We start from the raw sequence: 12,392 nt of genomic DNA on the forward strand, positions 1-12,392 counted from the left end.
GAATTCAGTGAAAAATACCAAAAAATTGTCTATAGCTGCCATTTGACAGTAAATGACAGATTGACCGAACACCGAAATCCGAGGTCAATTTCGTTCGATAAAATTCTGTGAAAGCGCAGGAATCATGGGTTTCGGTGATTATCCTAAGGAATACAACCCTGCAGTCCACGGGCCCTATGACCCCGCCCGTTATTATGGCAAACGTAAGTAACCGTGCTAGTAAATAATGTCGCCCTTCAAGTTTACCATTTTCGATTATGTAATTTTCAATTTTGGTTTCAGCTGATACTCCATTCGGACAGGTGAAAATTAATGAGCTCGGTTCATGGTTGGCTCGCAGGAATAAGTCGCCTCAGGCCATCGCTGGAGCCTTCAGCCGAGGTAATGATCGAATAATCAATTACGTACTTTTTGTATGAATAAGTTTGAGGTTATGAGTGCATAAAAGATGTAGGTACTCGCACTAAATATTAAATTATATCAAATAAAACATATTTCATTCCAACAAACATTGATTATAAACAACATCTGTGAAGATACAACCATTGTTATGTTCATAATGTAAAGTGGAAATCCAATAAGAGATAAAATACCACCATAATTTATGGTTTCAGCCTGGTGGAGGTGGCAACACAAGTATGTGCAGCCCAAGAAGGTGGGCATTGCTCCATTCTTCCAGCTGCTGGTTGGCAGCATGACATTCTTCTATGCCATCAACTACGGAAAGATGAGTAAGTAAAATCATATTTTGTAATAACATATATTATTTTACCATTATTCTTATTTTTGTCTTTAAAATATTCTTACCAAGACTAACTAGTTGTATGTTATGCTTTGTAATAACTTATTTGAAGGATTCAAGTAAGAATAAAATCTTTACAAATATCTGAGTATGCCAAACACAGCATACCTAACTACATATTTCAGCACATCTTGTTATTGAACTTGAAATACTAGATTAGACAACTATTGGCAATGACATTAATTGCATCATTTGAATGGCAACACTATAAAAACATGTTTATTTATTGTTAAACTGAAACTCCTTTATAAAAAAATAAATTCCCTTTACTATGTACTCAACTGAAAGACTCTGTATCTATGGTCTTGAATATAATTATTAAAAAAATCAAGTTGATTGATTACTCTAGTCATAGAGATGTTTACATTACTATTATCTTTTTTTTTCAGAGCACCACAGGAACTACAAATACCACTAATCTGGAACATTATGTTATCAACAAGCATGTTATTTATCTATTCAAATTATCATGTGAATCTGTATGTATTAGATCAAGCATACTTGCAATAAAGTTATTAGCCTGAACTAATTTTTGTGTTTTTTTACCTTGTACCAACATAATTGTTTCTCTTTATAGATACAGCTGATTTTATACTACCACACTATACACACAGTTTGTTGTTCTCCTATACTTATACCCTTTGGTGTGTTACATACCACTTGGGTAAATAAAGGGGTGTTATTGTATCTATGCTATGTCCTATTATTATGTTAGTGTGAAATTGGAGGCACAGTGCAAGCTGTTAGCCAAATGTGGCAAATTGTAGAATATGTTCTGTATGATGTGGTCCTGGAATAGGTATACTAGTAGTAAACTAAATAAAATAAAATTTCCAATTTGAAAAAAATATTTTTAATTACTTAATAGCAATATAATAATTTATTCAACACATGCATTCTCCACACACACTTGCATACAGTTCGACAAATGCAAATATTCAACTTGATCACGAGGAATGCCACTGGCTGGCACATCGGGGCTTGTTACTGAGATGTCATATCACATGAAGTGTCCCATGAATTTATTCTGTAAAAAGAAAACAAATATTTATTAGTTAAAAAAATAAATAACAATTAGTCATTTAAAGTCATAGGTAAATTAATGAGATCAATAAAGAATTTTGGGGAGTTTGAAAAGGGCCTATGGAATAATATTGTCATTAAATAAAATTATTGGATTATTCACAACCAAAATCTCCTTAGAGAATAGACTTCCATTCAGATTACACAACAATATTATGAATTCTGTAATGTTAAAATTTTTAAGTATTAGTGGACTGTCTATAACTAAAATAATTGGATATTGAGAAACGAGCTTTGAGTATCTTTATCCACTGAACACCAACAATTTTGATGGGTAAACAAACTTAAAATAACTTAATCTTGTTACAAATTATTTACAAATGTGAAGGTATGATGACTATTGTTTATTTATGAAATAAGCAATTCACTCAAAATGTATTGTAATCATAACATAGATAACCAATTGAGCACATCAGTACAGTAGTTTTAAAACTGTACAACAGGTTGTTGACCTAAGTAGTGACAGTATCAAATGAATACATATACATACAATTGCATGGAGAAAATAACTTTCATGATGCAAGTATGTCACTCACTTTCATAGCACTATGTTATTACTCATTAGACATGCCATGGGTTGATTAAATTATATGGTTGACACTTTAAAATGAATAGTTGTAAAATATAACCTCACCTAATTTAAAATTGAGCTATTTTACAATTCCGTTTTGCCCATGTATTTGGGCTTAAGCTCTTCTATTCTCTTGATGAAGTCTGTCTTCTCGATGCAACCGTCGCAGATCTCGTCCCAGTCATTCAGGATCTTCTTCAGATCGCGGACCTTTAGTTTCTTCAGGTCTACGTTGTTTAGGTCAATCTGTTTGTCGAATCTGAGGTCACAGATCTGGGCATCCTTCTTCTTCAGTTTCTCACAGATTTTGTCTGCGGGCATTGACCAACTCAGCGGCTTTGAGAGCTCTCCCAGGATGCCGGTGGCGGATTCTTCCAGACCACCTAAATAGTAACAAAATCTGTTCTCTTTATTCTTACTTCCTTTACAAAACTTCTTGAACTCAGCCTCGATCAGTTTAGGATTCGCTTTAACATCATCTGATAACGTGGCCGCGAATTTATCTACGGTTTTGATACAAACTTCACAATCGCCTTCCTTCAGCGCGATTGTAACTTGGACGATTGTAGCCAAGAATAATAAATGAAACACACTGAGTTTGCACATTTTGCACTGTTAATTTTTAAATGCTAGGCTAAAATTAACTCCAGCTGCTACGGACACCGTAACTTGCAACAGAATAAAATAGAAATAGTACGAAATTAAGGTGATAGAAGAATCTCGTCCATTCATGGAATTGAAAACGTTGACAGCTTTACTTGGCGGCCTGTGATTGGTGCACGTTGTTGGCACTTGGCATCTTTGAGATGGACACGTGTTGCAAATCGATTATGTGCGTAAGAACTACAAGGTTTTAGTCGATTAATTTTTAATGATTCAGCAAGTCGATGTTGGATATATGGGTAAGTTGCATTTATCTCACTTTACTCTTGCAACTTTGTGGAATTTTAATAATAATAAGTGTTCATATTGCTTAACTAAAGAGGAGCCAAACATAGAAAAGGAAATGGAAGAAAGGTTAAGTCAAAGCAATTTCGATAGGTGTTGATGTTATTTTCTTGATGGTGCTGCTGATGGTAATCTGGAGACCATAATACTAAGTTTAAATATTTTAAACACAAAAGTGTTTCTTTTATCATAAATATAAATAATTTTAGTCGATTACAATCAATGTAGTCGATTAAGTAACTGGTCAGCTGTTTGTATTTTGACAATCTTCAACAAGAAAAGTTTATGTCAAAGTCAGAGCCTGACAGCTGTCATCATCATCTTCAGCAAGTCCTGTCGTCATGGAAACTGATTTTGTTTATCAATATTGGAATATTTTGTTTTGTCGATATTATTCATTTAGCGTGCATTGAATATTACTAATATCAAAAATGGTCGAAACGAAAGCTACTCTGATGGATAATCCACGCGCTGCGTTGGAGACTCATATCACCGCATTACAAAGCGAGTCGAAAATGACTCGAAAGCAGGCGCTATTGAAAATAAACGAAGAGATATTTGAAAACCCTACAAACAAGGACTGTGATCTCACTGCTGTCTTTCCGGAAGTGTATGCTTACGTTCTGAAAAGCTTCTCGGATGCTTCGGAGGCATGTCGGGAAACTTCGGCAATGATAATTTCTAATTTTATTGATAAACTTCCTCTGAACGATTACTACTTGACGTATATTCTACCAGTGATAGTCCGTCGTATAGGATGCCCTGAAATTATCGAGGAGTCTGAGGAAATCCGTTTGGTACTGATCAAGTTAGTGCGGAAGATATTGGAAAAATACAAAGTATCACAATTACTTAGTCCATTCATTAACGACTTTACTAGCATCCTGACGAAGACTGTAACAGATCCTTTTCACTTGGTGAAGCTTGAGGCCTGCGAGTGTATAATCATGGTGACTAGAGTCCTTCAGAGAGACTTCCACTTTCAATCGGAGAGCTATGTCAAGCCAATCTTGTCTAACTTTGGTCATCGGCACTTTAGAGTGCGCGTGGCAGCTATCAAGGCTATTGGTAATATTTTATTCCATCTAATATTTTTTACAATACCTTATGAATACAATACTTTACCAATAGAACAATTTCATTAAAATCTGTCTTACCTTCTTATGTCTATTCCCACAGCGGCTGTAGTGCTAGCAGGCAACGCAAAATGCTTCGAGCTTTCCATCAGTCCCATGGCAGAGAAGTTGTTTGATGAGAGCAATGAGGTGCGCATGCAAGTTACATTGGAAGTCGGCCACTGGATGCTCACATATAGAGACAGATACTCTTTCTGGCATCGCATGCTACCTCTTATTCTCACTAGGTAACTATTTGTAGTTCCTTAAATTACTTTTGATGTATCTGGGATCTAGGTTTTGTTTAAAGGCTAACGTAATGATCTGTTTCTTAACATATTTGTTAAAAAAGCTTAAGAATATCCCAAAAAAACTACAAACTTATAACACATAGCTTGATAAACTCAAAAATTTTGAAGTAATAAAACAATCTCTATATCTGAAATAAGTCTTATTATATTTCTATTGGAATTTATTTTCTTTGCAGTTTGAGCGACGTAATTGAAGACATAAGAACCACAGCAAGCAACTTGTGGAACGATATCGGTCGTCAATACATGGAGGAGAATGAAGAAGACTTTAAAAAGAAGACTGATTTCTTGAAGGATGTGCCCACACACTACCCTGATGTGCAGAGACCTAATTTCGGATGTAGGGCTCTGGTGCAAAGTAATATTGGGAAGATAGTACCAGCCATCAATCGAGGTATGTTATGGTCTGACTGATGATATCTAGGATGATTTTGGCATTGAAATACCTTATAACACGGTGTCTATTTCAAGAATCGAACCCGTGAGACCGAGACTGATTACTTGGCAGTTGTAAAACAACAGAACATTATATCTATCCTTTTTAACAATATTTGAAGACCTCTTAATATTGCTATTCAAAATTCGCTTTCCTTCATAAAGAACATCTTGGTCATCAGAAATGGATGGCTGGCAAGCTGACGCAAGACTCCGTGTATCACAGCTACTGTGCTGGTTGATATTGTGCGCGGAAGAGGGCGCCACTCAACACGCCAATGCTATCGTGAAGGCTATGTTGCGCGGTGCTACTGATGAAGATCCCAGGGTCATTTTGGAGGTAAGTCAATCTAGATTTTTTAAGACATTCTTTCACATGATAAATCTAAAACTTGTTCATGGAAACACGAGAAGGTCTCCTCTCCAGTGCGTGACCTGAACCACAGGACATATGGCGAAATACAACGCAAACTTCGTTTCAAACTGGTTTTCTGTAAGATTGTGGAATTGCTCCGGTCGTCCCTGCCCATTAAATGATAAATGATAAATGATATTTATTTCTGTAAATAGGTCATAAAATAACACTTTTACACGTCAATATTTCAAATAGCTAGATGAGGCCGGCATTTCCTATCTGACTACTCTGAGAAGAAATGCCGAAACAAACTCAGAGGTCATAGTCTCTTTTAAAGTCCAGACAATGAAATAGAGGATAATGTGAGAGAACCGTGCAAGTTGGTTCTGTAGTGGTCTTTAGAGGAAAGAACCACAACAGTATGAGCGGACCTGTTCAGATGGCCGTACGCATGTGTCAGTTTACAATCAGCTCAGCTAACGGCTGTTGCTGAATGATCCGACGAACATTACCAACCAAAAGAACATTTGGGTAGGTCTCGTAAATGCTCACACTGTCAGAATATAATTAACTAAAAGTGAAATAACTAAGCAAACTCTCACACGGTCCTCAGACTAACAATTTTAAAAATAATATGTTAAAAATAAAAATAAAAAATATCGAATGATATTAATGTATATCATGTCAAATTGTATAAAAATGTAACTTGTGTTACAAACATGTCAACATGACCTGTGTGGACATTATAACGGCTCACTCCCAAGCCTGACTATCATCTAAGTAGTCTTTAATTTTATAAAAAGCTTTACTGTACAGTTTTTCTTTAATAACATTTTTAAATTTATTTAGGTTCAAACTTTGAATATGGCTGAGAATTTTATTGTAAAAGCGTATGCATTGACATCTGAACGAACCACTTATTTTCTTAAGTCTAGTGGTGGGAACTATATATTTGTTTTTACTTCTAGTGTTTATATTATGTATATCACAATACTTTTTGAATAAATTAATGTTTTTGTGAGCATACACTACATTTTCATAAATGTATTGAGAGGGAACAGTCAATATATTAATTTCTTTAAAAAGTTCCCTAAGAGAGTGCCTCGGACTAAGATTATAAATTGATCGAATGGCTCTTTTCTGCAGCACAAAGACAGACTGAATGTCAGCAGCATTTCCCCACAGGAGAATACCATATGACATGATACTATGAAAATAACTAAAGTATACTAATCGCGCTGTATTTACATCGGTCAAATTTCTAATTTTTTTAACGGCATATGCTGCAGAGCTGAGCCTTTTCGATAACTTATCTACGTGTGGAGCCCACTGTAGCTTAGCGTCCAGGGTTATACCTAAAAAGACAGTTGAATCTACAGGGTCCAACTCCCCGCCCTTGATTAGCACGCTGGTTTTCACATGTCTAACATTTGGTGTTGTGAATCTAATGCATTTAGTTTTTGATTCATTAAGTAACAAATTATTGGCACCAAACCAGCGTACTATTTTTGAGAGAGCACTATTTACATGATCACTGACTAATTGTCCACGTTTGAGTTTAAACAATAAAGATGTATCATCAGCAAACAGTACTATCCCATGGTTATCCTTCACAAGGTAAGGTAAATCATTAATATAGATAAGAAAGAGAAACGGGCCGAGAATTGACCCCTGCGGAACACCCATCCTAACAATAGACCCGGAGGAAACTTTTCCGTTAATGTCGACTCTCTGAATCCTATTACTCAAGTATGAGTTAAGAAGATCCAGAGAGCTGCCCCGTATTCCATAATGGGATAGCTTCCTGATCAGTGTTTCATGAGGGACACAATCGAACGCCTTGGATAAGTCACAAAAAATACCCAATGCGTCGGCCGAGTCCTCCCATGCATCATAAATGTGATTAAGAAGTTCAACACCGGCATCAGTTGTTGAACGACCCCTTGTAAAACCAAATTGATTTCCATGTAATAATTTATTTCTATTAAAGAATCTTTGCAACTGATGTAGGATAATTTTTTCAAAAATTTTACTGAATGTAGGTAGTACTGAAATAGGTCTAAAGTTAGTGGGGTCAGAAGTACTACCCGATTTAAATAACGGAGTTATTTTACTATTCTTCATGAGATCAGGAAACACACCACGATCGATACAGTTATTAAAGATTAGAGCTAATACGGGTGCTACAATATCTATTACAGAGCCGGTAATGTACACAGAATTACCCCACAGATCTGCAGTCTTTTTCTTGTTCAAGGTATGGAACGTTTTGACTATATCTGTATAATCTATGTGTTCGAAAGAGAAGCCTAAATTGCAAGCTGCAACATTTTCTTTTAGTAAAGATTCTGCAACTGTGGGAGATGAGTTCAAAGACTTAGTAGTGGACACAGGAACGTCCGAAAAGAAGTTTTCAAATGCAGCTGCGACTTCTGCATCCGATTTAATTACATTATTATCAATTATAAGACTAAATTCACTACTCTTCTCTTTAGACCTCCCTGTTTCACTGTTAATAATACTCCAGGTCGCTTTAATTACATTGTCACTGTTTTTTATTTTAGAGCTCAAGTATAACGATTTTGCAATTGAGCAAACTTTTTTAAATAATTTAGAATATTTCTTTACATATTCACTAAATTCAGTTGTATTAATATATGTCCTCTCGTTATAAAGCTCATATAGGCGTTTCGTGCTAAAGCCCCACGTGAAAATTCAATGTCTCACAAGGCAATTTTACCCTAACAGATAAAACGTGCCGCAGAGTTATTCGGCTACTTCATAATCCCAACCACCTGGTGGCCACTGTTGGAAGCCGAGGTGGACTCCTGGGCCGCCCTGATGGTTATCGCCAACATCATCAAGGGCTCTCGCCCGGAACTGCTCCAGGAGAAGGTGCTGGTAGAACTCACCAGGGAGGCTGCTGATCCTGATAGATGCAGGACTAGGAAGGTAAGGAGCTTTTTTATGGAATTGAGGGAAGGTGGAACTTATCAGATCGGATCTCCTGATAGTAACCTGGTAGTTCAGTCTCTCTCAGTCAGAAATCTCATGGGCTGTGGATGCTCATGGACTTGGTTAATCAAGTGGTTATTTCCAGCCTAAATACCAAACGAACCTGCTGCACATGTGTGAGGCATTACTGGATGTGTGCGGTGAGGCATGCGCAGGAGTTGCAGATGAACTATTCACTATCAACTTCACGGTGCTCGCCATACCGTATGATGAACGTATACAATTTATGGCTATTGGTAAGTTGACTATCAAGTACCTACCAGCTAAATTATGGTAATGATAACTATACTTCTTGATCTTTTATATTTTCTTGACTGTGTTGTTACTAGTCGTTAGGCAAGCAAAGAAGTCTCGGATGGGATTTCCAGCTCGGCAAAGTATACTTGATATTTTGACTCTCGTAAAATTTCAAGTCGTTAGCCGTAATATATGCGACTGCTAAGCAAAAACTCGATTAGATTCCCAGATCGGTAAAACTATCATGAAATTTTGTAACTCTGATAAAACCCTTAAATTCTTACTCAAGCTGATATTTACTTCTTCCCGAAAACTAAAACAAAATATATAAAAGTAAAGTATAATATTCCAGCGAATCTGGACAAGCTGCGCTACGCGGAGAAGTGCGGTAAGACCCTGATCAGCCTGTACGACAAACACCTCGGCAAGATGCTGGCTTCCATCACCAGTGACGCGCTCACATGGACACAGCTGTCGCCAGACAAGTGCTTGCTTGAATGTGCCATGCTGAATGCAGGTAAGAACTGACAATTGTCAATTTCCTTTTTAATAAAGACCACAAAATTATCTACAATTGGTTCAAAAATTTAATAAGTGTTTAGCAGATGGACGTAATTACTGTTTAGATTGCCCATGGCTATTATCTCACTCGCGTCCCCGTGTTACATGATATTCGTAACATAATTGACGAAAAATGGGCGTGATCTGAATTCTGATTAAATAATTAGCATTAGCATACGAGGGGCATTAGCTAACTGCATAGAGACACAATCTGGTAGGGATCCGATTAACAAAATTATCATCTAATTTTAATCCCCTTCTACAGGATCTGCAATGGGTTCCCAGCTGCACCTCATAGCGCCACTCCTGAAGGAATGCCTGGCCACTCCCAAGGTGGACCCGGAGGTGAAGCTGAAGATCTTCACCACTCTATCCACGGTACTGCTGAGGAGAGACACCAACTTCACCAGGTGTGACACTGACAAGCTGGAGGCCTTCCTCAAGATAGTTATTGAAGGTAACTTATACTTTATTGCTTCTTTTTATGAGGTGGGAACAAGCAGATCACATAATGACCCACAAATGCCACTACATAGACTATATCAACCTGCTACTGTCTATATTGATACTGATTATGCTAAAAATAGCCTTTTGCAAATCGATTTCTAACTTTCAGAGAGCCCCAATAAGTGAAATCGAACTAAAAACCAAAATAATACTTTGCTCTCTTCTATATGACAGAAGTAATAATGCCCAACTTGGTGTGGAGTGCGGGCCGTACAGCAGAAGCGATCCGTACGGCCGCCGTCGCCTGTCTGTGCTCCGCCTTGCAGGAGAACCCTTACAACGAAATACCAGTGACCGAGGAAAAGGGGGGCGACGGAGACAAGGATGAGAAGGTACCGACCTTTCACAGCTTATTATTATTATTACTGACTAGCAAACCCGGCAAACTCCGTTTCGCCACCAAGATTTTCCCTGTATTCCTTTTCTTTTGAATTTTTCCTGATTTTTCTATGCTATAAACCTCACGGAGCCCGAGACCTTTCCAACGAATGCAAAACTGTGGAAATCGGTTCGTGCGTTCTGAAGTTATAGCGTCAGGAAGGAAAACTCGACTTATTTTTATATTATAGATTACTAAATTACCTAAAATAACGATGCCCTTTTTAACAGACACGACGAAAAAAACGGAGGAGTCATATAGCTTTTTGAATGTGGTTAATTCTAAATTCTAAAATTGATTTCCACTTCTTAATATGACCATACACACATCTACCATAGCTAATCTTATGTGCAATTTTCCAGCGAGTAAATCTCTTCCCAAGTAAGGAGTCTTTGGAGCCATTCCTGGAGAAGATGGTACCATTGCTGGTCGGGTTGGCCGACGACAACTCGACGCTGACGCGGCAGCACACGTTGCGCGCAATTTGTTGCCTCGCCGTGTTGGCCAGGCAACGCGACTGCTTCAGCGGTGATGTCTTGCATAAAATCTACTATGGTAAGTGGGATCCATGTTTGCTTTCTGTAAGAATATGTTCAATGAAATTTTCGTAGTACCTGTACTTGTAAGAGGTATTGCATGGTTGTCGTTGTTTAAACGTAGGTATTTGGATTTAAAAGATATTAAACTTTTGTTTGATGTTGTAAATCAATTCCTGGACTTTCATTTACATATTATATCAACCAATAAGTACCTACCTACCTAAAAAGCTCTTGCAGAAAAGTCAAATAATCTAGCAAAGTACCTAATGTGTTAATTGGATTCGTTTTTTTGTAAATGAATCTTATAACAAATACGTATTTCATCCCCCAGTGGTACTCAAACGCCTGGACGACAGCAGCGACAAAGTCCGTTCGTTCGCGGTTCAAACAGTAGTGACGTTGTTCACGAATCGCCCGCAGCCGTACGACGTGACCTTGTACGGCGCCCACATCGACGCTCTGTACAGCGCCATGCTCATACATCTTGATGATGCAGACGAGGACTTCAGGAAAGAAATGCTTGGTGAGTTCAAGACTTGATTTATCACGTCAATTTCTATCAGTACAAAATTATTGTTAGTTTTTTTATTTGGTATACCTACTCGATTAATTTCAAACCACATGAGTAAAGATCCGGAGCTGCGGATTACTTAGCGGGTTTACCGGGGCTCGAAGGACAGGAGTAGGAACGGGGTGGTTTTTAGTCAGTAAGAGTCTGACATTCCCTCTCGCCTCGCGCAAGGTGGGTGAAGCCATTGGATGATTTACCCCCTTAAAATAAACCATAGCCCTATATTATGATGTGTTCCTTTTTTTTGACAATACTGCGAGCATCACACACCGTCTGTGTTCTTAATCTACAAGAAACCATAATTATGATAAGTGTTTACAATGTTTAATCGTATTATTTCTACATTTATTTCTTGCAGAGGCACTGATCAAGCTGAGCGACGTAGATCCGAAGACTTTGATGAAGAAGGTGAAGGCTAACATACACCTTTACAGGAACAAATCTGCCTACGAAAAACTAACTAGTCATATTGAAAAAATATTGTAAGATTACGCAGTTAACATACCTACTTGAGGCCTTTTACAATGTCTGATAGAATATACAGTTTCTCTCATGTCTGATATTTTCGAAACATGTAAAGAAACTTAATCAGACTTTGTTATAGTATAGTTTTGATAAAATGTTCATTATAATTATCTGTAACAAAAAAATAAAAGACAAATACATATCCTACATCTTCCCAAAGTTGGTAAATTAGCCTTTGCTTCATTTCAGTATCGATATTTGTCAATAAGGGTTAAGTTGAACCCTAAGCAATATATTAACTTTAACAATTATGAATGAATTTATTTACCTTTAATTAGTTAATGATTTATGTGTGTTTTAGTGGTTAATGATGAGAATACTGTTTTGTTTAAGTTTTATGTGCAATAAATGCAAAAATGGATTTCTGTGGTTTTATTTTCTGATTGAAGCCAATAATATTGTGAGCCGATAAAAATATTGGTCAGTGACGTAATATCA

The 12,392-nt window shown here is 37.2% G+C and overlaps 3 protein-coding genes across 3 annotated transcripts; 2 read left to right on the top strand and 1 right to left on the bottom strand.

The window, feature by feature from the left end:
* Window positions 1-29: 29 nt before the first annotated feature.
* Window positions 30-1,331, top strand: LOC118281783 (putative ATP synthase subunit f, mitochondrial). The gene is made up of 4 exons (XM_035602502.2): window positions 30-203; window positions 283-381; window positions 615-731; window positions 1,192-1,331. The coding sequence occupies exons 1-4, from the start codon at window positions 125-127 to the stop codon at window positions 1,218-1,220; spliced, it is 324 nt and encodes a 107-aa protein (XP_035458395.1). The 5' UTR covers window positions 30-124; the 3' UTR covers window positions 1,221-1,331.
* Window positions 1,332-1,632: 301 nt separating this feature from the next.
* Window positions 1,633-3,224, bottom strand: LOC118281782 (mesencephalic astrocyte-derived neurotrophic factor homolog). The gene is made up of 2 exons (XM_035602501.2): window positions 2,520-3,224; window positions 1,633-1,829 (listed from the first exon to the last, which is right to left on the bottom strand). The coding sequence occupies exon 1, from the start codon at window positions 3,060-3,062 to the stop codon at window positions 2,541-2,543; it is 522 nt and encodes a 173-aa protein (XP_035458394.1). The 5' UTR covers window positions 3,063-3,224; the 3' UTR covers window positions 1,633-1,829; window positions 2,520-2,540.
* A 502-nt stretch (window positions 3,225-3,726) lies between these two features.
* Window positions 3,727-12,315, top strand: LOC118281772 (dynein axonemal assembly factor 5). The gene is made up of 12 exons (XM_050704866.1): window positions 3,727-4,472; window positions 4,584-4,767; window positions 5,007-5,224; window positions 5,448-5,605; window positions 8,369-8,572; window positions 8,721-8,871; window positions 9,225-9,389; window positions 9,699-9,890; window positions 10,115-10,272; window positions 10,682-10,874; window positions 11,190-11,381; window positions 11,788-12,315. Exons 1-12 carry the CDS (start codon window positions 3,836-3,838, stop codon window positions 11,913-11,915), a joined length of 2,580 nt encoding a protein of 859 aa, XP_050560823.1. The 5' UTR covers window positions 3,727-3,835; the 3' UTR covers window positions 11,916-12,315.
* The last annotated feature ends 77 nt before the right edge of the window (window positions 12,316-12,392 follow it).

The sequence above is a fragment of the Spodoptera frugiperda genome, chromosome 26 (assembly GCF_023101765.2).
Source record: "Spodoptera frugiperda isolate SF20-4 chromosome 26, AGI-APGP_CSIRO_Sfru_2.0, whole genome shotgun sequence".
Classification (NCBI taxonomy): Eukaryota; Metazoa; Arthropoda; class Insecta; order Lepidoptera; family Noctuidae; genus Spodoptera; species Spodoptera frugiperda.

Coding starts and splice junctions, on each gene's coding strand:
- LOC118281783 (XM_035602502.2), top strand. CDS start 125: ATGGGTTTCGGTGATTATCCTAAGGAATACAACCCTGCAGTCCACGGG. Junction 382..614: donor CGCTGGAGCCTTCAGCCGAG/GTAATGATCGAA, acceptor TTATGGTTTCAG/CCTGGTGGAGGTGGCAACAC. Junction 732..1,191: donor CATCAACTACGGAAAGATGA/GTAAGTAAAATC, acceptor TTTTTTTTTCAG/AGCACCACAGGAACTACAAA.
- LOC118281782 (XM_035602501.2), bottom strand. CDS start 3,062: ATGTGCAAACTCAGTGTGTTTCATTTATTATTCTTGGCTACAATCGTC.
- LOC118281772 (XM_050704866.1), top strand. CDS start 3,836: ATGGTCGAAACGAAAGCTACTCTGATGGATAATCCACGCGCTGCGTTG. Junction 9,390..9,698: donor ATGTGCCATGCTGAATGCAG/GTAAGAACTGAC, acceptor CCCCTTCTACAG/GATCTGCAATGGGTTCCCAG. Junction 10,273..10,681: donor ACGGAGACAAGGATGAGAAG/GTACCGACCTTT, acceptor GCAATTTTCCAG/CGAGTAAATCTCTTCCCAAG.